General features: G+C 42.2%; 2 protein-coding genes across 6 annotated transcripts in view; one reads left to right on the forward strand and one right to left on the reverse strand.

Moving 5' to 3' along the window:
- Window positions 1-585: 585 nt before the first annotated feature.
- Window positions 586-15,407, reverse strand: fosl1a (FOS like 1, AP-1 transcription factor subunit a). Of its 4 annotated transcripts, none has more exons than XM_061835231.1 (5): window positions 15,389-15,407; window positions 7,120-7,229; window positions 5,749-6,024; window positions 2,221-2,328; window positions 586-1,933 (listed from the first exon to the last, which is right to left on the reverse strand). In XM_061835231.1, the coding sequence occupies exons 2-5, from the start codon at window positions 7,222-7,224 to the stop codon at window positions 1,412-1,414; spliced, it is 1,011 nt and encodes a 336-aa protein (XP_061691215.1). In that variant the 5' UTR covers window positions 7,225-7,229; window positions 15,389-15,407; the 3' UTR covers window positions 586-1,411. The 4 variants fall into 4 exon arrangements, with proteins under 4 accessions (XP_061691215.1, XP_061691214.1, XP_061691213.1 ...); XM_061835230.1 differs by lacking the exon at window positions 15,389-15,407 and adding an exon at window positions 7,502-7,520; XM_061835229.1 differs by lacking the exon at window positions 15,389-15,407 and adding an exon at window positions 7,344-7,518.
- The window catches only part of yif1a (Yip1 interacting factor homolog A (S. cerevisiae)), a 9,112-nt gene continuing 1,351 nt past the window's right edge, over window positions 14,359-22,119 (forward strand). The window contains exons 1-8 of one of the 2 annotated variants that reach the window (XM_061835234.1): window positions 14,359-14,442; window positions 14,839-14,891; window positions 16,506-16,738; window positions 17,882-17,986; window positions 19,147-19,225; window positions 20,716-20,773; window positions 20,844-20,999; window positions 21,414-21,507. In XM_061835234.1, coding sequence (XP_061691218.1) covers window positions 14,861-14,891; window positions 16,506-16,738; window positions 17,882-17,986; window positions 19,147-19,225; window positions 20,716-20,773; window positions 20,844-20,999; window positions 21,414-21,507 — 756 coding nt within the window. In that variant the 5' untranslated portion in view covers window positions 14,359-14,442; window positions 14,839-14,860. Of the gene's footprint in view, window positions 14,517-14,838; window positions 14,892-16,505; window positions 16,739-17,881; window positions 17,987-19,146; window positions 19,226-20,715; window positions 20,774-20,843; window positions 21,000-21,413; window positions 21,508-22,119 lie in introns of both variants that reach the window. The other variant, XM_061835233.1, reaches the window with a different exon arrangement.

A 22,119-nucleotide genomic window follows, 5' to 3' on the forward strand; every position in this document is an offset into this window, starting at 1 on the left:
CATACATCTTTCCGAAACAATTCCTGCTTAGTTACTGTTTGTTCACCTGAATTCACCAAACCAAGATGGCGCCGGTGTTCTCAATCGGAAGGTTTTGGAAAACAGTCTATTGGTTAACGTGTGCAAATCAACACTGACTTGTTTCGCTAGTTGATGTTAGCGGTGACAAATATTGCCCTGACCAACCAATCAGAGGGCAGAAAAAAAATGGCGTCACGGAGGGACAACAAATTTGAAATCTGAGGCCCCGTTGTAAAATAACATAGTGAAGGCCCAAGGCAGATTACATCGGCATGGCAACAGAGGCTGAAATCTGATAGGGCCCAAAAAAAAAAACACTTTAGGAAGCTGTGCAGCCGAGAGAAAAGCTACCAAATGAAAAGGACTTTTGTGAATGACTGAATGAATACAATGTCAGGCAAAAAAAAATCATAGAATTGATGTTGTAAATGTAGGTCAGTGCTTCTGATATACTGCCAAAATTTCTCAATTGAAGAAAGCAGTGTACTGTATCAGAAATGCAAAAGTACGACGCCAGAAGCCCTTTGAACATTTGTGAAAGTTGTCTTTCTTTATTGTCTCTGAAACAATGCTGCGCTAAAAGCTGAAAAGTAAGGCACTGCCCACCCGTTATCAAAAATATATTACCCTCTCACAAATAAATATGCTCGCTATCAACTCCTACGGCCCAGCCTTAGTGGTCAATAAAATGTAAAATGAAGAAAAAAAAAAATAGCTGAGGACGACTTTCCCATCCATAAAAACGTTACATGCCGCGATGCAACATTGTCATTAAATGCAATCTTACGTTACATTACCAAAATATACTTTGATAAAATACTCTGCATGCATCTTCAACACAATTGTGCCACTTAAAAAAGGAGAGGTATAAAGTATCTTGAAAAGAAACGTAGTGAAAGCGTAGTAAGTGGATCATGACAATGCCACCTGAGTAGAGCAGCGGTTCTCAAAATGCGTGTTGGGCCAATTAAAAGCTGTGATATGATTGCGAAAAAAAATATGACACCCTCAAACGAATGAAGTCGCTCTTTGTTTTTGTTGTAATTTTTGTGTGTGTGGGGGGGGTGTTATTACAGGAATAGAGTCCTTTTTCTTAGAACAAAAGACATTTCTTCAAGGATATATTCCCATTTTTTTAAAAGAGAGAAATAAACCTTTTCAAAATAAAAGATAGAATTAGATTAGAGAAAAGTTATCAAAAATGGGCAGGTTCGTCATTCCTATGGCATTGGTAGTTATGTTAAATTGATATTAGGATTATGTGGTGGTCCGTGAAAAAAAACACACAAAAAAACGCAGTGGGACACCCAAATTTGAGACCCCCCCCCCCCAAAAAAAAAAAACATGAAATGATGAAATGAAGCCCAATCAGTTCCAATCTTGTCGTCACTCACAGTGTGAGAATGGTGGGCGAGTGCAAAGAGTGATCCGACTGGTCGCCGCTGCTGCTGCTGCGCCGGTGCGCCACGCCGCAAGGCTGCGGGGCCTGGTGGGAGACGTCCACGGGGGCCGAGGGGTACGTGAAAATCATGCTGGCCGTGAAGGGGGTGAGGGAGGGCGTGGACATCAGGATGGGCGTGTGCAGGGACTCGGACTCTTGGCTGACCGCGAGGGTCACCGCCGAGGATGTCGGGGATGCCTTGGTGGGGATGGTGATCTTGGGCTTGGCCTTTTCCGCTTTCGCCGGCTGCTTCGCGCGCGAGGGCCCCGCCGCGCTGTAGTCCTCGGGCTCCATCTTGATGCCCGTCAGGGATGAGAGGGCGGCGCTGGCCTCGGAATCCGAGTCGGAGTCCTGGATTTTGCAGATGGGACGGTGAGCCTCGAGGACCAGCTCCAGCTTCTCTTTCTGCTTCTGCAACTCTGCGATCTCCTTTTGCAAACGGGACTTTTCGTCCTCGAGCTGCTCCGTCTCCTAAAGCACAAGAAACAACAAACATGGACTTCGATGAAGGATTTAAGCCTGACTGAGCCCAACGTTGCCTGGAATGACCTTGAAAGGATACAATTTCAATTACAGTGTTGTGTTTTGTAACAAAATGGAGCTCTGTAATATTTTACTTAGTAATCACTTTTAGTCATGACGTAAATCAATGTATTGGAAAGTTTGTGATTAATTTTAGTGCAGCAGATTCTAGTGTGTGTGTGTGACTTGGCCACGGGGCAGCAGTGTTAGACAGTCGTGCGAAAACAGGCGCTCACGTTTTGCAGCGTGTCTGTCAGTTCCCGGCGGCGATTGCGACATTTGGCCGCTGCCAGTTTGTTGCGCTCTCTCCTTATTCTACGCCTCTCCAGCTCCTCGTGAGACAACTGAAAACAAAAGCAAGTATGAATTGTATGAATCATTTCATCAAAAGTGAAAAGCAAATTCGCCCGCGTCAACTCAATGGATGCTGCTCACTAGTTCACTTGAACTTGTTGCTCCCTGTTTTTGTACTCAGGCCAAAACCCTGTGAGATAGAAAACTACTTTGGCAACATTCTGGACTAATTGTCATGTCATTATCCAAGTCACTTATCCTCACAAGGGTTGCAGGAAAGCTGAAGCCTATCCCAGCTAGCTTTGGATGAAAGGCAGACTACACCCTGAACTGGCCACCGGTCAGTCACCGGGCAGATATCGACGCCATCACTGAACGGGAATCGATCCCACGCTCACCCGCACCAAAGGGAGGCGTGTGTACCACTACACCATCAATGACCTGTAGTAAATGAAGTACACTTATTTGGCACTTTATCCACGCCATCAAGGTGCTCTACAGAGGCTCACGTTCACACATTTACGCACAAATTTTTACACCGAAGGGCAGCTGCTGCCATGCAGGGTGCTGCCAGGCCCTGTGTCTGTGTGGGTTTTCTCCGGTTTCCTCCCACATCCCAAAAACATGCAACATTAATTGGACTCTCTAAACTGCCCCTAGGTGTGATTGTGAGTGTGACTATCTATCTCCATGTGCCCTGCGATTGGCTGGCAACCAGTTCAGTGTATCCCCTGCCTCCTGCCCGTTAACAGCTGGGATAGCCTCCAGCACTCCCTGCAACCCTCATGAGGATAAGCAGCAAAAAATGGATGGATGGATGGATGGATGGATGGATGGATGGATGAATATGCGCTTTGTCCTCATTTGTATGACAACTTCGGCATGCTAGAACAACTATGTTACTGTTAACACGAAGCTCTGTGCTAGTAGTACTACACTCCGGTTTCCTCCCACATCCCAAAAACATGCAGCATTAATTGGACCCTCTAAATTACCCCTAGGTGTGCTTATGAGTGCGGCTGTTTTTCTCCATGTGCCCTGCGATTGGCTGGCAACCAGTTCAGGGTATACCCCGCCTCCTGTCCATTGACAGCTGGGATAGGCTCCAGCACTCCCCCCATGTGCCCTGCGATTGGCTGGCAACCAGTTCAGGGTATACCCAGCCTCCTGTCCATTGACAGCTGGGATAGGCTCCAGCACTCCCCGGGATCCTCGTGAGGATAAGTGGCAAAAAAAAAAAAAATGGATGGATGGATAGCCTTGTATGATATTTGCTGACACCTTATGGCATCTTTAGTTAAAGACAATCCTTTTTGGAAGGGTATTTCCGTCAATGGAAGTGAATGAGTTAATGGATTTTTGATTTTCTCGGCAGGGTTTGGTATCGACACAGTATTCAAAAATGTAATATTTAAAGCTTCATCAAACTATGGTGCTGGGCCAAATCCATCTGTCATCCAATCTGTCGATCTCGTAAAGTGTTTCCCAGCCACTGTGCTGCAGTGAGTTATCCAATTCTATTATTTTCATTAACTGGTGCCTAAAAACCCATCCATCCATTTTCTTAGCCACTGATCCTCACAAGGGTCACGAAGAGTGCTGTCACACCTATGGGCAATTTAGAGTGTCCAATTAATGTCGGATGTTTTTGGGATGTGGGAGGAAAATGGAGTGAGCGGAGAAAACCAATGCAGCTACAAGGAGAACATGCAAACTCCACACAGGCAGGGCCAGGATCGAACCCGGGTCCTCAGAACTGTGAGGCCAATGCTTTACCAACTGCTCCATCATGCCGCCGTGCCTAAAAATATCATTCATTAAAATAATCTGTTGAACTGTCTATACCAGTAACCTACAGTGACCAGCCGAACAATTAAATGCTCCTCCCCTGACAGAAAGAACACAATTAACCTGTTTATCCACTTTAAGTGACATATTGATTTGCCGGTGTGTCTGAAATTGTCACGTCATGTACATTATCCAAGCCTCTTATCCTCACAAGGGTTGCGGGAAAGCTGGAGCCCGTGCCAGCTAGCATCAAGTGAAAGGCGGCCTACGCCTTGAACTAGATATCGACGCCATAACTGAGCGGGAATTGATCCCAAGCTGCCCGCACCAAAGGCAGGCGTGTGTACCACTACACCATCAGTGACTGCGTGTATGAAATTGTTGATATATTAAAAAAATGGAAAGTAAAAATAGTTGGGAAACAAGGCCTTTAAAAATAGAGAATTCATTCATCTGACGTATCATAATAAACTTAAAGATGAACAAATATTAGGCAGAGAAGTCATCTGTGTCTATTCGGTGTACGGCTAGTTTTCTGGGGCTCGAGTGAGTCACGTCTCATTATGACGAAAGATGATTTGAAAATGTGAACGATACGAGCGAGCAGCAGTACAAATAAAATGCAGCGTGTCATCAGTTCATCATGACCCAGCAGAGAAAAACCGACAGCCTAATTTATGAGTCACGGCGGAGAACGCTTTCAAATGAGCGCGCTTTTTGCGTCTGCGCTGCACCCTGGACTCGGACCATCCAGCGCCCGCACTGAAGAACTTGCCGTCTGTGGTTCTCCTGTTTCCCGCCCTTTTAAATGACTGATGAGTCATCCTCGGATCCGAACGCTGACTCAGGTGTGAGTCACATTACGTGACTTGCGGGCCCAGCCGTGAGTCACCTGCGAGTCCACTTCCTGTGCAAATTGCACTACTAGAAAATAAATGTGGCAGTCGGCATCGGGGGCAAAGGTACTCTGCCTTTATCCTTACAGAAGTACAAATTGTTATGTAATAATAGTAGAAGTACAGAATTCAACTCAAGCATAAAATTCATGATTATTTTCATGTTTTATGGTATTCTTTTTTGTCATCTCATGTACCTGCAAAGTACTTTCAACCGCCTTGTGTCAGCTGTGCTCTACATATAAACTCGCTTTAATATGACTTTATATAATTCTCATTTTGCTACCATGGCACAATGAGGGAAAAAACGTCATTAGAAATATAAATATTAAAGTAAAGTCGTGATAATCGTAAAAATCTATTTCAGTACAGTGATAAAGTACCTGTACTTGTATTTTTTTAGTTCCTATTGCACAGGAGGTTGAATCAGGTCATTGTGGTGCTAGATTTAAATTTAAAAAAAAATTATGTGTAACTCCGCTATCAATGTTTGTTTATCACAAGGGATCATCTGACTCAGTCAATATTGTCTCAAAATAAACAAGGGACAAAAAAAAAATAAAAAAAAAAAACTGTGGAAACTTGCACATCAAAAAGAGAAAAAAAATCTATTTCAGCAGGTTCTGTCTCCACATATCTCTTGTGCAAGTCCAGTTGGGAGAGCGCAGATGTATGTGTAAGTGTGAGCGTCACAGGATATTACACACTACTTTTGACACACATTGATCCACCATTGACTAATTTTCCGCAAAGTTGCCCGTTACGTCAGAGCTATTTTTGCCTTACGTGTTCGTCGTTGCGGCGGCGGGTGGAACCGGGGACCGGGTTCGCGCTCGCTCTGATGACGCCAGGCCGGATGAAGTGCGAATGGGACGACGGCGGAAGAGGTGGCGGCGGACCCTGCGGGCGAGTCCTGGAGAGGGACGGGTACGGAGGAACCGGGGATCGGGCCGGGCCCGGTGGATGCACGAGGGAGGGCTGGACCATCCACTGGAGGTCCTGGCTGGTCGTGATGGCGTTGAGGCTGGGCACAAACTGGCCTGGGCCAGACATGGTGAACTTCTGTCAAAACAGGACGGAGTCAGTGGACTGGAATAAGGCATCCATCTTTGTTTCAGGATTAAATTAATGCAAAATATGTATAGTACAGTAAAACCCAACACAATCACGGTTTGGCAGTTGCGAATTTGCAGATTTTTGTGGAGAACCTATCTAATATTTCCTGAAAAAACTGCGATTCCCTGCATTTTTGTGGTTAGGCCAGAACCATATCTAATATGAAAATATTGCTTCGGTACCATCTGGTGGGATCTTGATGCCTAGGAACTATCTTGATGTGAGGGGAGGAGTTAGGCCATAGTCTTGTCTGATACCAAGCCAAAATATAAGAATAAATTTGAGATTATCTTCAATGGATTAAAAAAAATATGCAAATGTAATATGTAATGCCATCACATGTGACAAGGAGGACTATTATTTTGCATAGATGTGTGCTTATAGCAAAACAAAATGTTTATATTTATGATTGAGAATAATACCTTGACCCCAAGTTCCCAATCAATTTGCATAAATGAATAAATTTGAGCGTTCCCAATTTGGAATACTTCCAAAATTCCCTATTTTACCTCCTCATGAACATTTTGTCATAACATTAAACATAAATTTAACAACACATTTCCAACACTTCGCAACCCTATTATGAGCATTTGTTAGTAAAACAACTTGGCCAATTAAATTATAGCAGCGATTCCAAACTTTTCACGAGCTATGGGACATATTTGACATTAAACAAAAATTAAATCACACAGCATGCTGCCAAACAAAAATGTCACAAAAAGTGCATATTTATGAAAATACTGACAGTGTTATGTCACAAATAGCAAAAATATACTACAATTTGATTCCCCAACCCAAAAAGAAAAATTAGGCGGCTAAGCACTATTTTTGCCTAGATGAAGCTCCTCAATTCTCTTCCACTTAGTTCAGCAGGTTAATTATGTATCTTGTGACACCTGGTGAAAGAGCATTGTGCTGCCTGTCACGATAGGGGGCTGCCCAAGAGATGAATAAAGATAGAATAGTATATATATGTACTATGTACATATGTATTACATATATGTATGTACTATAATGGCATAAAAGCATATGAAGGCCTACCTGCTCTTGTGTAGTGGAAGTGGTGGTGCTTTCCAGGGAAGAAGCGTTTGACCCAGAAGCGCCGCTCGAGTACGCCGGGATGCCTCTTCCGTGACCTCGGTACATCCTCTCTGTTGAAATATGTATATAAATATATTTTTTTCCACAAATTAAATATGTCTAGCTGGAGATGACGCTTTCCGCGCGAGGTTTCCAAAAAAGTAACTTTCAGATTCAAAACTGACAGCGAAGCCACTCGATGGAGGGCGGCAAGACGGTCGAGTCCAAGCAGCGACGAATCCGAGGGGTGAAGCCCAGGCAATAAACGTCTTGTTTTTTCTCCACTGATCCTTAAACGTCTAGAAACGACCGTCGGTGTGTCATATGCTGCTTAGTCACTCACCTAGAAATCATAGTCTGCCGATGATTGCGTCGTTGTAAACTCTTAAAGCGACACTTTAGTTTCGCCACGCCCCTCCCCGTTTACGGGAAGACATGTTGTCCGGAATCTCTCGTGGAATTCACACGTGACGTGACGTCATTTGCCTAATATGGTGAGAGTTTCCTTACAACCGGGACCCTTGAAAGCGCCTCAGTTCATTACCCTCATGGCCACAGAGACCACCATTAATGCATTTGAGGGGGAAAAAGCAAAACAAACAAAAACTTTTCCCGTCTCGTTATGCAGTGTCAAGTACATTAAGAGTGTAGAAAACAAAACTTTCAGTGAATAAGTTTTAATTGGGTAACTGAAACAGTTTGTACGCAACATACCATAATTCATACCATACCATTATATATATATATATATATATATATATATATATATATATATATATATATACACACACATTTTCTTAGCTGCTTATCCTCACAAAGGTCAGAGGGAGTGCCGGAGCCTATCCCAGCTGTCAACGGGCAGGAGGCGGGGTACACCCTGAACTGGTTGCCAGCCAATCGCAGGGCACATCGAGACAAACAGCCACAATCACACCTAGGGGCATTTCAGAGTCTCCATTTAATGTTGCATGTTTTTGGGATGTGGGAGGAAACCGGAGTGCCCGGAGGAAACTCACGCAGGCACAGGGGAGTGCAAACTCCGCACAGGCAGGTCTGAGATCGAACCCGGGACCTCAGAACCGTGAGGCCATCGCTTTACCAACTGATCCACCGTGCCACCTATATATATATATATATATATATATATATATATATATAATATATATATATGTGTGTGTGTGTGTGTGTGTGTGCGCGTGTGTATATATTGTATATATATATATATATATATATATATATATATATTATATATATATATATATATATTATATATATATATATATAATATATATATATATATGTAAATAAATGTATAATGTAAAAATAAAATAAATGTAAATTTGTAAAAGAAAGTGTGTAATAAACATTTTATTGTATAAAATATGAAATATTGAGCTGTTACACAAAAGTTCAGTTGTGTAACTCTACATTTTGTTTTTTTTAACACAATTTAAACACATTGTTCCAGCTCGTTGTCTTTCAAACTGTGCCATGAATCATCATTGTATGAATGTGAATGCATGAACGCGCACTGTATGAATGTGTTATCTGCCGTATTCTGTTGTATTCTATTCTACTCAGTTCAAGTTAATTTTATTTATCTAGTCCCTTTTAGCCTAACCCCGCATTCATCACAACCGCAGTTGAAACAAAGTGCTGTTATTGGTACAAATCGAACACAAGACATTCGAACAGAGCATAAACAATCAAAACAGTAAAGCTAAATAAACCATTAAAAACATAGCAGTGGGCTGAGCCCAATGTGGTACAATTCCACTTGCAAAGTCATGTTTCATAAGGTCACCTGTTGCAACACTGATGCCCTGAAGACATAATTACTTGTTGAACACGGCACACTAGAAGGGTGGAATTGTGTGGTTATAATGCAAACATTTATTAAGTACCCTTCTTTCAATCACGCTCTATTGCATGGTCATAATGTGGCTGTTGCACACCGGGGTAATTATGAAATTCATGATTAGGGTGTGGAGGCTTTTTTTTTTTTTTTAGTCACTCTCTCTTGACAAACCACATCAATGTGCACACATGCCTGTGGAGATGAGTCAGCCTGTTGCCACAAAAGCTGCCGTATTACATCGCCATCCTTATTCAGTGACAGTTTTTTTTGTGTGTGTGTGGTAATGAATACTGCTGTTACACCTATGGCACAAAAAAAAAAAAGTAAAGACTATAAGCTGTGAATTCAATAAGCTTACTGTACTTACTGTCACAACAGCTGCTGAGTTTGCGGTCCCCCCGAGGACACGCAGAGTTCCCGGCATGGGCTGAGTTGTCCTGGCTGCTGACTGCTGCACCAGCGTCTCGTGTTACCGTCGATCACCGGCGGCCGGTTACGACCTCACTTCTTAGATTCATTCTATGAAATGTAACTTATTCCCAACATTTCTCTTGACTTATTTGCTTGCACTACGTCTGTAGATGTTAGTTGTTGTTGTTGTTTTTTCATATTTCAGCATCTATCTGTTGCCATAGCTATATAATCTGCCCAGGGCCTTCACTATCAGTTTTGCTGGTCCATGGAGCAGCAACTATATTTATAAACTAAACTATTAAATTCCTAGTACTGCTATTAAACTATTTCTTTATCCATTTGCATTTCAAATGTATCCTCAAAAGGGCAGAACCCTAGCCTCTGATTGTGTCAGTATTTTTCTGTCTTCGAATTTGTTGGTCAGAGCAAAACTTGTTACAATCGTTTTTAACTTACAAAACACATCTGGAGCGGTGTGCATACATTAATACTGTGGTGATTTCATACATATGTTTAATTTTTTTCAGTGTCCATGCTTGTAACTCAAAACACTCCCATATCCATCCATTTTCTTTGCCGCTTATCCTCACGAGGGTCGCGGGATGGGTTGGAGGTGGGGTACACCCTGAACTGGTTGGCAGCCAATCGCAGGGCACATGGAGACAAACAGCCGCACTCAAAATCACACCCAGGGGCAATTTAGAGTGTCCAATTAATGTTGCATGTTTTTAGAATGTGGGAGGAAACCGGACTGCCTGGAGGAAACCCACATAGGCACAGGGAGAACATGCAAACGCCAGACAGGCGGCTCCGGGATTGAACCCGGGACCTCAGAACTGTGAGGCCAACGATTTACCAGCTGATCCACCATGCCTCCCATTTCAATATCAAATCATCTTTCTCACTTGAAATGAGTGGACATGACAATTTGTTCCCACCCCCACCAAAAAAAACAAAAAAAAAAAACAAGCAAACAAACAAAAATAATATTTGTGGTTTTCAATCATGACAACAGCACCCTAAAATATAATATTTTACAAAACATATAGAATAATAGCACAATTCAAGACAATGCAAATAAACGGTTGGCATCATGATTTAATGCTGCAATTCATTTCACTGTTCTGCTCCGTCTTTGGGCGGCATGGTGTGTAAACCAAAAGTGGAAGTTGCGGTGGGAAAAAAATGATTCCTTATAAGACACATTTGTTCTAGTACCGCACCAATAGTCATTATACTAGTCAGGTTAATTATCTCCCTAATGAAGCTAAAGCGGACACTAGTATATGGACATAAAGATAAATATGGAATACATGCTCATAATGGTTTTATGGAAAGCCAGGCAAGTAGGCGACTAGTGCGTGACATGCTGACTCATTGGGGCTAGTGGTGTTACTAGTGAAGCACCCTAGTTTACTAGGAAAGTTTTATTGCATGCTAACTGGCCAAAAATGGGTCTAGTCATGGAAAAAAAATACTAGTAAGACAAAGTTGTTCTACTAGTTATCTGAACTGTCAAACGACTGAGGATAAAAGTTTTACTAGTACAGAAACATTCAACTGAATATCAAGGATATCGAGCGAGAGCTCAAATGTCTTCCGTCAAACGGCAACATGTGATTGGCGTATTTCCCAATCACCCCGAGGCACGCAATTGACATAACTGGGTGAAAAGGTGCCGTGTCCTGGCGTATTAAATGACGAGACTTGACGCGTGTCATCATCGCATTCCGACAGCGTGAGTCATGTGACCTAAACCTTTAATGCACGCTGCCATGATGGCATACCCGAGGAAGGCACACCACTTCCTGTAACTGTATCGCCGTTATTACGGGGCGGCGTTCTGAAACGAGACACTCGACAGTAAAACTGATCAATGCGTAGGCCGTCAGGGCGTGTAGAAAGTCTGTCTGTGTTCTGTTGACATTTGAGTTCTCTCACGTGACCACACAGAGACTCACACTGTAGTACGGTACAGACGATGCACTTTGTATTTGTTTCTATTCCTTCATGAGTAACTCTCAGCATGAAATTGTCGGCTGGATTCCCTGGACCGGTATCAGCTGTGCTCTCATTTGGTACGTGGTCCTTGAGTGGGGATTTACCCGATACAGTCCCATTCTGAATAGCATACTATCACGTTTTCTATTTTCATTTTCATTTTTACTTGCTTTGACCTCCGAGTGCAAATTAGCGATCGAGTGTTGTATGGTGACAACGAACCCAACTCACTTCACAACAAGCAGCATTTTGGCAAAAAGTGAAAGGCTTGAAAATGTTTAAATCCACTACCAGTTGAAATTTACTGTCAAAATAAACGTCGCCAAAACAGAATTACACTTTGTGTATTGAAAACAACCACATGGCTTCACTTGATGAATTGTCGCTTAGCTTAATGCTAACCTATAATGGAAAATGGCATTGACATGCTATGCTATTCTTTTCACATAGAGGAGTACAGTGTTATTATTCCTAGAAGAGGTACTATAATTTTTTGTTTTTGTGTGCATGACTGTATTATACTCCCTCCAGGTGCCCAAGGTGGGCACAACAGAAGGAGCATCCATCAATCCATCCATTTACTTTGCCGCTTATCCTCACGAGGGTCGCGGGGAGTGCTTGAGCCTATCCCAGCTGTCTACGGTCAGGAGGCGGGGTACACCCTGAACTGGTTGCCAGCCAATCGCAGGGCACGTAGAGACAAACAGCCGCACTCACAATCACACCTCGGGGCAATTTAGAGTCTCCATTTAATGTTGCATGTTTTTAGGATTTGGGAGAAAACCGGAGCAGAAACTCCACACTGGCGGGGCCGGATTGAATCCGGGACCTCAGAACTGTGAGGCCAACGCATTACCAGCTGAGCCGCCGTTCCCTTGTAGAATGCAATAGTGAAAATGACTGTTAAGACACACTTGGTCTACTAGTGTGTCCTTGTCATTCTACCAGTCTGCGGGATTGTGTTTCAGTAACATGTAGCTGACATGTAGCACTTCACTAATAGGACTAGTAGCGCATGTACGTCAAATACACTGTAGTGCAGTTTTGCCTCACTAGTGCTATGTAGCTGTCTTACTAGCTTAACAATTTTGCTCAAGTGTTTTTTGTTCTGCTACTAGATGGAGCTCATGAATGAGCATTTCAGTGGTTTTTCATCTGCTCACTTTCCCTCCAAAACTGAAGGAAGTTAGGAATTCCAATGCAATTTACTCACCCGAAATCCACCATATTTATTGAGTTACTCATACACTAGCACCCACCCACTCACATCCCCTACAACACACCCACTCACTCGCGAACACACACAGAGTTCACGGGGGAATAACAGTAACGTTATGCCACCCACCTACCATTAAAACTATTTGGTACATGGGTATCTTGTAAAGCCCCAGGACAGCACTCAATGTGCCAGGCTGGCTTTGGGTACGTGGAGATTGTACTTTGCCCAATAACATGACAGCCATGATAACAGTATTTGATTACAGTATGTTGTAAAACAAATGCGGAAAATATTGTATGATCACCGCATATTGTTACACGTACACAAAAATCATTGATACATAACTGGTTTTGAAATGGTGGCACGGCGTGTGACAGTTCTGAGGTCCAGGGTTCTAATCCCGGCCCCGCTTGTGTGGCGTTTGCATGATCTCCTTGTGCCTGTGTGGATTTACTCTGGGCACTCTGCTTTCCTCCCATACCCCCCCCCCCAAAAAAAAAATAAAACATGCGTTAATAAGACACTCTAAATAAATGCCCTTAGGTGTGATTGTGAGTATGACTGGTTGTTTGTTTCTATGTGACCTGCAATTGGCTGGCAACCAATTCAGGATGTACCCTGCCTCCTGCCCGAAGACAGTTGGGATAAGGTCCAGCACTCCTGTAACCCTTATGAGGATAAGCAGCGCAGATAATGGATGGATAGTTCTTCAATCAGAAGCCAGTAAAAATCTTTCATTGAACTATTATTCACTGTGTTTTAGAAGGGGGATTGGTAACATAAATGCTCAAACATTTTGACACTCAATTTGCAGTTTTGGTATTTTCGCAAGAAATATGAAGTTGATGCACATGATTTCATTTTCCAGGTCACATAAAATGATGTGCGGAGCCCAATCTGGCCCCCAGGCCTTGATTGCGACACCTGTCTATACAATGTATCTGTACCACATTAGATACATCCACTCAATCTAACAGAACTGAATGGAGGAATAAAATACAATAACAATACATATTATTATCCATCCATGCACTACCTCAGCCGCCTATCCTCACAATGGTCTCGGGAGTGCTGGAGCCTATCTCAGCTATCTTCGGGCAAGCTACTGGTTGCCAGCCAATTCCAGGGCACATAGAGACAAACAGCCGCACCCACAATTACACCTTGGGGCAATTTAGAGTCTCCAATTAATACATGTTTTAAGGGATGTAGGAGGAAACTGGAGTGCCCGTAAAAAAACCCACGCAACAAACATGCAAATTCCACACAGGTGGGGCCGAGATTTGAAGCCCAGTTGTTAGAGCTGTGAGGCAGACATTCTAACCCGCCATTGTTATTATTATTGTTACTATATCAAATATGCAAATTGCCTATCACAATGAACGGGCGGTTGTGATGAATGGATGGCCAGTGAATGACGTCACAACGTGATTCCCCAAAGAAATATTTGCAAATTTAGTTTTTTAATAATTTTTAAAATAAATTTAGAATCCTTTAATGTGGTTATTGTGGGTTGGTTCACAAAAAGAGATGGGAAGTATGAACGGGGATTTTTTTTCCCCTACAATTTGTATTCCACGATATGACAAAAATACAGACCCGAAAACAGACAAACATACGTGAATGACAAGCAAAAGGAAAAATTATCCCTCCCCCCCAAAAAAACAATAAATAAAAAGATACGTAAAATAAAACATGCCAGAGTGAACACGGAAGTACTAAAGGAGACGCTGCAAGTACGCGCTTACGTGCGTGCACTGCCACGCGGACATTGTGACGTCCCCAAATCTGGGTGAGTGGGCGTGGCCACCCAAAGCCATCCCATTAGCCACGTAGCTAGCTAGCCACCAAACGTTTGCAGGCTAGGTAAGTTAGTTGCGTTCCTTCGTCATATTTTTAATAAATCCTCACGGCATTTTTTTTTTACATTCGGAGATGACATTTATAACTATGCTAAAAGGTGTTATGTCGCTTTGAGTCGGTACCACACTGCTATTAATTTAGCAGGTGACGACGAGTAGTAGGCGTTAAAGTTTAGAGCTAAAGCATTAGCATTAGACCCTAAAAACAATTTTACTGATTTGACACCCCGAGTAAAATTCGCATTGTACAAGCTTTACGGTCTGTGTATACGCCCAAGTATTTTCCGCGTGCATTGGCTAATGTGTCCCTGCTTTTATTTTGGAAGCTAACGTCAGCGAGAATTTGCAATGGATTTGCCACATCACGGATACCGACCAAGTAAGTATTACGTGAATCACCAATATTACCGCAAAATGGTCATCTCTTTTTAACATCTGTCATCCATTCTCAGTTATTACATTAAGGTAGGTCGTAAGCATGTCTCGTAACATCAGCCACAATGTTAGTGCACTTGCAGCCGAAAGAGAGCCACTCTACCCAGCGTCTCCCCCACCTTTACTGAGCCACGACCCACATAAAGTTAGGAGATATGCAGCTTTCGTGTGACATCACAATTTCAAGTGAAGTGAACTGTGAGGAGCTGAGCAGCAAAATTCACAACAGGTGTTTGATCCATTCATGGACTAAATAGTATCCTGGTTCTATTAAATTTCATCCACTTCAATGTGCTGTTCATATTTTGACATCATGAGACCAAGATGACATTTAACTTTTATTATTATTGGATTATTGAAATTGTCAAACAAATATGAGTGTTCATCTGAAATGTAACGGGACAAGCCGAAAGAAACTTACTTTTTTATTATCAGCAGTACCTTCGTTGGAGAAAGGCCTCAAACAGGATGTTCTTCCAAGTGGGCAATTGAGTGTGTCACAGCCGGAAAAGTCACAGAAATCATACAAGTGGATTATTCATCAAACACACAAATGTTAAACCACCTGTTGTGAATTTTGCCATTCAGCTCCTTGTTAGAGAATAGCAAGATGTGCAAAAAGTTTATTGAACGGCTGGAGAGTCAGAAGTTGAAAGAAGGTCAAATTAAGTTCAACTGTAAGCAGAACTGGAGTGAGTAGGTTGAATAGGATTACAAATGAGATCATTAGAGGTACAGCCAAAGTTGGATGTTTTTGAGACAAGGTTCGAGAGTGCAGACTTCGATGGTTTGGACAGAGGCGAGAGAGTGACGATATTGGTAGAAGGGTGCTGAGGATGGCGCTGCCAGGCAACTGAGCGAGAGGAAGACCAAAGAGAAGGTTGATGGATGTTGTGAGGGAAGACATGAGGACAGTCCGTGTTAGAGAGGAAGCTGCACGAGATAGGCTTAGAGGGAAAAAGTTGACAAGCCGAAAGCAAAAGAAGTGACCAGTACATCATTAAAGATGTCACAAACAGTATGTATGGCTGAGTTGCACGTGACGTCACACTTGTTCATCCGGGTACTTGACCGCCATTGTTGCAGATAAGCAGTCAGCTGCCCGTTGTAATCGTGCCAGATTTTTGTTGCGTCTACGGATGTGGAAATCGCGGAAACAGAGACATTGCGAAGCAATCTTTTTTTTTTTTTTTTTCCCTGTTCCAAAGATTAGATTGCATGAAGGAGAAGATACAATGGAGTTATCAAAAAAAAAAAAAAAGGGCAACAAATGTGGCTTTCAAATATACGACGTGCAGATCTGAACGAAGCTCGAGTACACAAGGCAAATGGTTATTTGAAAGTCTGTTCTGATCATGTTGTAAGCGGTAAACGTGTATATTTATTTACATTTTACTGTGTTTTCATAGTGGTGTTTTTCCGTATTAAAAACATAGGAAGTATAATTGCTGTTTTGGAGGACTGATACAGATTAATAGCAATGTTGATATGTGGGAATGCTGAGTTACGAGCTAGGTCACGGGACAAGCTCACGGTACCTCGGTATTTGTTTTCTCAGGTAAACAGAGGGGTCGCGGCAACGCAACGGGTGGGGAGTCCATGCTCTTCGAGGACACCAGCACAGCAGAGATGAACACTCAGGGTTACTACACTCCGGGCTACAACATGGCAGCGCCCCCGAACGACACGCAAGCGGGAGTCAACAACTTGTTCGCCGATCCGATGGCTAACGCCGCGGTCATGTACGGATCATCCTTGGCCAACCAAGGCAAGGACATGGTGAACAAAGAGGTGAGATTCAAAATGGGGAAAAATATTCAATTTTTTTTACAGTTATCAAAATTGGTTTTCTTTGGAATGTAAAATGTTCCCGCACTGTAGCATTTTCAAAACTAAATTTTGATTTGTAATGATAATAGTGCAAATAAAGAGCAAAGATGAGGACCGCAGCATTAGTATTAACTCAGTTCTCTTGACAATTGTTTTTTTTCTTATAAATTTTAACAGGTCAGTTTGACCTGCAACACATCATCAGGGTTAATACAAACTTAAGTTAGGCCAGCATTAGAAGCATAATCTTACGCTAAAAAAACCTCTAGCACAAGAAGGCATTGAAAATGAAAGGATTTTACACATTAAAATGTATGTATAGTGAAAAGAACAAATCTGAGCCCAGCAAAACTTGCATTATGCCACATTTTACATATAAATTTTTTTTTTAAGTGCATAGTGGGCTCTTTTTTTTTTTTTTTTTCGTCAAAATGCCCCCTGGTATAAGAGCACGATTTAAAGAGAATATTTTAAAATAGTAAAAGCATTATGCTACGTTAAACTTTTTTTTTTTTTTAATATGGATCATTTATAACATATGAGGCATTCATTAAAACAAAGGCTAACCCCTGTAATAACAGTATTCTCCGTTTTTTAAAATGTTATCTTGGTGTGTGTGCGTGTGTGAAAGTGTGGGTAAATTTGACCCACAGCTGAAGAGGGTCGTTAAATTTGTTTAAAATGCTAAAATATATTAAAAAAAACATGTTTTATCGTTTTTGTTTATGGGTCGGTTTGACCCACAAAACAAGAGGGGAGGGTTAAGAAAAATAAACAATTCAAGTGTTCTTGTAGTTTTTTTTTCCTTAACGTTTAAAAGAATTATTACAGTGTTAATTTTAATGGATCAATATGACCCACGACATAACAGCGTATCTCATCACGACTGAATCAAGACATCAGTTGATTGTGAATGTCTCTTTAAGCAACGCACACATGATCCCGTCGCACTGGTCCGACGGCATTTGGCCTGTGTCAATTCCGAATTTGAGGCCGGTGAGCACCCAAGTCGACGATGACTGACTCGGCCGTGCACGTTGACCGCGGCAGACGGCCGAGTCCATCCGACGATTAAAATGTTTGCCCTTTCTTTGCGCCTTTCAGATCAGCAGATTCATGTCCGTGAACAAGCTGAAATACTTCTTTGCCGTGGACACCAGATACGTAGTGAAGAAACTCATGATCCTCATGTTCCCATACACACACCAGGTAATCAGAAAGCACATTCATAAGCGATCATATTTTTGAGCTCCAATGAGATATTTCCACACTTAATCTGTTCTGGGTGAGCACGGGAAGTAAGGAACATCCTAATAATGCTGCGATAAAACTTGGTGCAACATTTAACACAATCGGAGCCCATCTAGAGCCGTGATTCCTAAACAAAGCCACTGTCCAGTTTCTCTAAATTGGTCAGGAAATATTGATTTATTCACTTCTTTTTTCAGACAGAACCGTTAAATTATCTTACACTACATTTTCACACTGAATAAAATTGTGAATAAATGGAGACGAGGTGGTTATTTTTATATACAGTGATACCTTGACTTTTGAGCGCTCCAACCAACTTAGAACTTTTTCAGTTTGCAAGCAGTTTCATAGTCCATCCATCATCCATCCATCCATCCATGTTCTTAGCCGCTTATCCTCACAAGGGTCGCGGTTAGTGCTGGAGCCTATCTCAGCTGTCATCGGCAGGAGGTGGGGTACACCCCGAACTGGTTGCCAGCCAATCGAAGCGGCACATGGAGACAGACAGCCGCACTCACAATCACACCTTGGGGCAATTTAGAGTGTCCAATTAATGTTGGACGTTTTTGGGATGTGGGAGGAAACCGGAGTGCCCGGAGAAAACCCACGCAGGCACGGGGAGAATATGCAAACTCCACATAGGCGGGTCTGGGATTGAACCCAGGACCTCAGAACTGTGAAGCCAATGCTTTCCCGTTGATCCACCATGCCGCCAGTTTAATAGTGTATCTATTTATTTTATTTAGTTATTATGCAAGCCAAAATTATCATTACGAGTTAGACTCAAAAACCCTGTTGCAGGAGTGAAGTGAAAATTTAAGGAGAGCGACAGTCACAATGCACTTTTTCACATTTTATTGAACATGAGTAATAGTCAAAACGTGCATAAAAAAATGAAATCCCTCGCATGGAGCAGACTAACACCAAACTAACCATGTGGTGAACAACCAACCTAACTGACTGTAGATCCTGATGTCAAGCTACAACAGTAGTTCCTTAGCCCCAAAATGATGCTAAAGCAATACTTTTGTGCGACACAAGTCCAAAAAAGTCATGGTACCGCTGTATATTTGATGAGGTATGCTCACGTTTCAAAATGATGTGGTCACACTTGTTAGGACTGGGAGGTTCGCTATCACCGGGACACTCCGCTGACTCCAAGGCAAGATGTCAACGCGCCAGATCTTTACATACCAAGTAAGACATCTTGAATGAACAATACCGGTAGGTGTGGCGTTTGCTTCTTGGTGTCAGAATGCGGGTGGACTACCACAGACCTGAGGAGATCCAACCGGCTACTGATAAATAAGATCAAAATCACAATTGGTGATCTGAAACAATGGCAAACTTCGTTGGGGATATGATATGCCCAACAAATGTGGTTTGAGATTGGGTGAATGGTTAACTCTGGAGATGAAAGCATGCTATCAATTTCAGCATCTAAAGAGCAAGTCTGTGCCATGAATTAGTCTGACGGTAAAGATAAGACCAAGCCGTTTTGGTCCTTTTAGTTAGATAACAATAAACCATCTAACATGGCCAAACAGATTTGGAAGTCAAACAGTGTCAGTTACCAAAAGAACCACTCAAATAATAGGGCGGGTCTAATTTATGAATTATGGTTGTACAAATTAGGTCACATCCACCATAACAAAGGTTAAGGCAGTTACCGTAATTTCCGGCCTATCAGCCGTGACTTTTTCCGCACGCTTTCAACCCCGTGGCTTATGCGGCGAATTTGTGCATTTTTTTCTAAGCGCCCCAAGCAGACACTCGAGCGGAAAAGGTGAGAGTGAGACTGGTGGAATATATGTGCCGAGCAAGTGACTTTTACCGGTATGTTTTTTTTTGTTTGTTTTTTTTTTTAACAGCACTGTTAGCGCTGCACTAGCATTAGCGCTGTGCTAGCGTGTCGCTGCTGAGTTTTTTCCGTGTCTTAGTGATTTATACTGGTACGTTTTTTTAAACTGGCCCTGTTAGTGCCGCGCTTGCGTTAGCACTGCGCTAGCATGTTGCTGCTGTGTTACTCCTGCGTCTCAGTGATTTAGGTTTTTTTTGTCTTTTTTTTTTTTTTTTTTTAAACTGGCCCTGTTAGTCCTGTGCTACGGTGTGGCTACTGTGTAGCTGCTGAATTAAATACCCAGTCCCGCAATGATCATGTCAACAACGTCTGAATTTCCACATCTCATTTTTTGATCAATGTACAAGTTGTTGAAATTTTAATTATTTCCCCATTCTAAGATTGTTTACCTCACGTATCATGTATTTATACACCAGCAAGGTTGAGAAGAAAACTAAAGCTCGCCACACAATGAATGCACTGACCCCCACACACCTGGCGATTGACCCTTACACACATACCAACTCGCAATGAAAAAAACTGTGACATTTGGTGTTCTTTTCGGAAAACCTGACCAGTGTCAGCTATATTACAATCATACAAATCCACCCATTCTTTTAACAGCACTGTTGCATTTCCCTAAAAGAGGCTCTCCCTGCTTCGCTTTTTAGCCACAGGTTTTATAAAGTTTTTTTAATGGACTTGCCTATTCTTGTAAATCACAATACAAAGTTCAGTCTCATGCCGCCTCGTGTGACGTCAGGGTAAAATGTTTTAACCGCCACCACAACCCGTTTGGAATGTTTTTATAAGAACTGCCTGTTTTGTTTTTGTTTTTTTGTTCTAGCCATGGCTTTCATAACCTACATTTTACTGGCCGGAATGGCACTTGGCATTCAGAAAAGGTAAGCAGTTTTATTGTTCCACATCTTGTACTGCGTTGAATTTCACTGACGTGCTATGTTCTACGTAAAGGTTTAGTCCCGAAGTGCTCGGGCTCTGCGCCAGCACGGCCTTAGTGTGGGTGATCATCGAGGTGCTGGTAATGCTGCTCAGTTTGTACTTGCTGACAGTACACAGCGACCTGTCCACTTTCGACCTCATCGCCTACAGTGGATACAAATATGTCGGGTAAATGTGACGGCAATATTTCAATATCAGTAAATGTGCACGTACCCTCTGCAATGACTCAATACTTCGGTCCATGTCAAAGTTTCATTTATGCCGCTGTGACTAAACCCTTGAGTGCAGTTTGCAGATAAATGGTCATTAAAAAAAATCATAGTGTGACCATTTCAATACTGCGTAGTGTGCTTTGCTTCACTTTTGTTTTAAAATAGCACCACTTGGTTTCAAAGATTTGTAATGTTACAGATATGTAACCTTGGCTTGTATTGGTAACTCAGTTTCTTTTGAAAAGAAAAGAAACTAGTTCCTTGTGCGCTACTCATGAATGTACAATCTTAAACCGAGGGGGAGTCCACATGGTGCTGTCCCAGCTGCGAAATGTCCATGTTTTTGTTTTTTTTTTTTTTTTTGCTCCAGGATGATCTTCACAGTCCTATGTGGGTTGCTGTTTGGCAGCGACGGCTACTTTGTGGCTCTTGCCTGGTCCTCCTGTGCCCTCATGTTTTTCATTGTAAGTATTTTATTTTTGTCATGTCCGAATACTGTGATACCTTTACTAGTTCTCCAATTTACAAGGTTTTCAAGTTACGTGGATTGCATATATACCGTAATTTCTGGCCTACAGAGCACACTGGATTATAAACCTCACCCATTACATTTGTAAAGGAAATACCATTTGGTACATACATATGCCACAGCTGTGTAAAAGGCGCAAGTGCCCACATCGAAACACTCACCTTACTGCGAATAACTAAACTCCACAAATAATTGACGCACCTTACTTTGGCGGTTATGTATATGTGTGAAACACTTGAAACGGAGAGCACTATACAGCATCAACAGCGTGCATCTAGCATGTACACGATCATTAATGCAGTAGTTGGTACATCGATGAATGTATTCAGTAATTCATTTCAACAACCCACCTTTGCTTTCGCATCATCAATGGTTTTAGCTACCATGGTACCGTAATGTTAAAAAGAAAAAAAAAAAGATACCAGTTAAAAAAAAAAAAAAACAACAACTGCGGCAGCTACACAGTAGCAACACGGTATTTATAGATCTGGTTCAAAAAGAAAAAAAAACATACCTAAATTACTGAGATGCGGCAGTAACACACCAG

Source organism: Syngnathoides biaculeatus, chromosome 11 (genome assembly GCF_019802595.1).
Source record: "Syngnathoides biaculeatus isolate LvHL_M chromosome 11, ASM1980259v1, whole genome shotgun sequence".
NCBI lineage: Eukaryota > Metazoa > Chordata > Actinopteri > Syngnathiformes > Syngnathidae > Syngnathoides > Syngnathoides biaculeatus.

Excerpts from the sequence above, each read along its gene's own strand:
- fosl1a (XM_061835231.1), bottom strand. The coding sequence starts at position 7,224 with ATGTACCGAGGTCACGGAAGAGGCATCCCGGCGTACTCGAGCGGCGCT. Across the intron at positions 6,025-7,119 it reads CTTCCACTACACAAGAGCAG|AAGTTCACCATGTCTGGCCC; the intron begins GTAGGCCTTCAT and ends CTGTTTTGACAG. Across the intron at positions 1,934-2,220 it reads TGACAGACACGCTGCAAAAC|GAGACGGAGCAGCTCGAGGA; the intron begins GTGAGCGCCTGT and ends CTTGTGCTTTAG.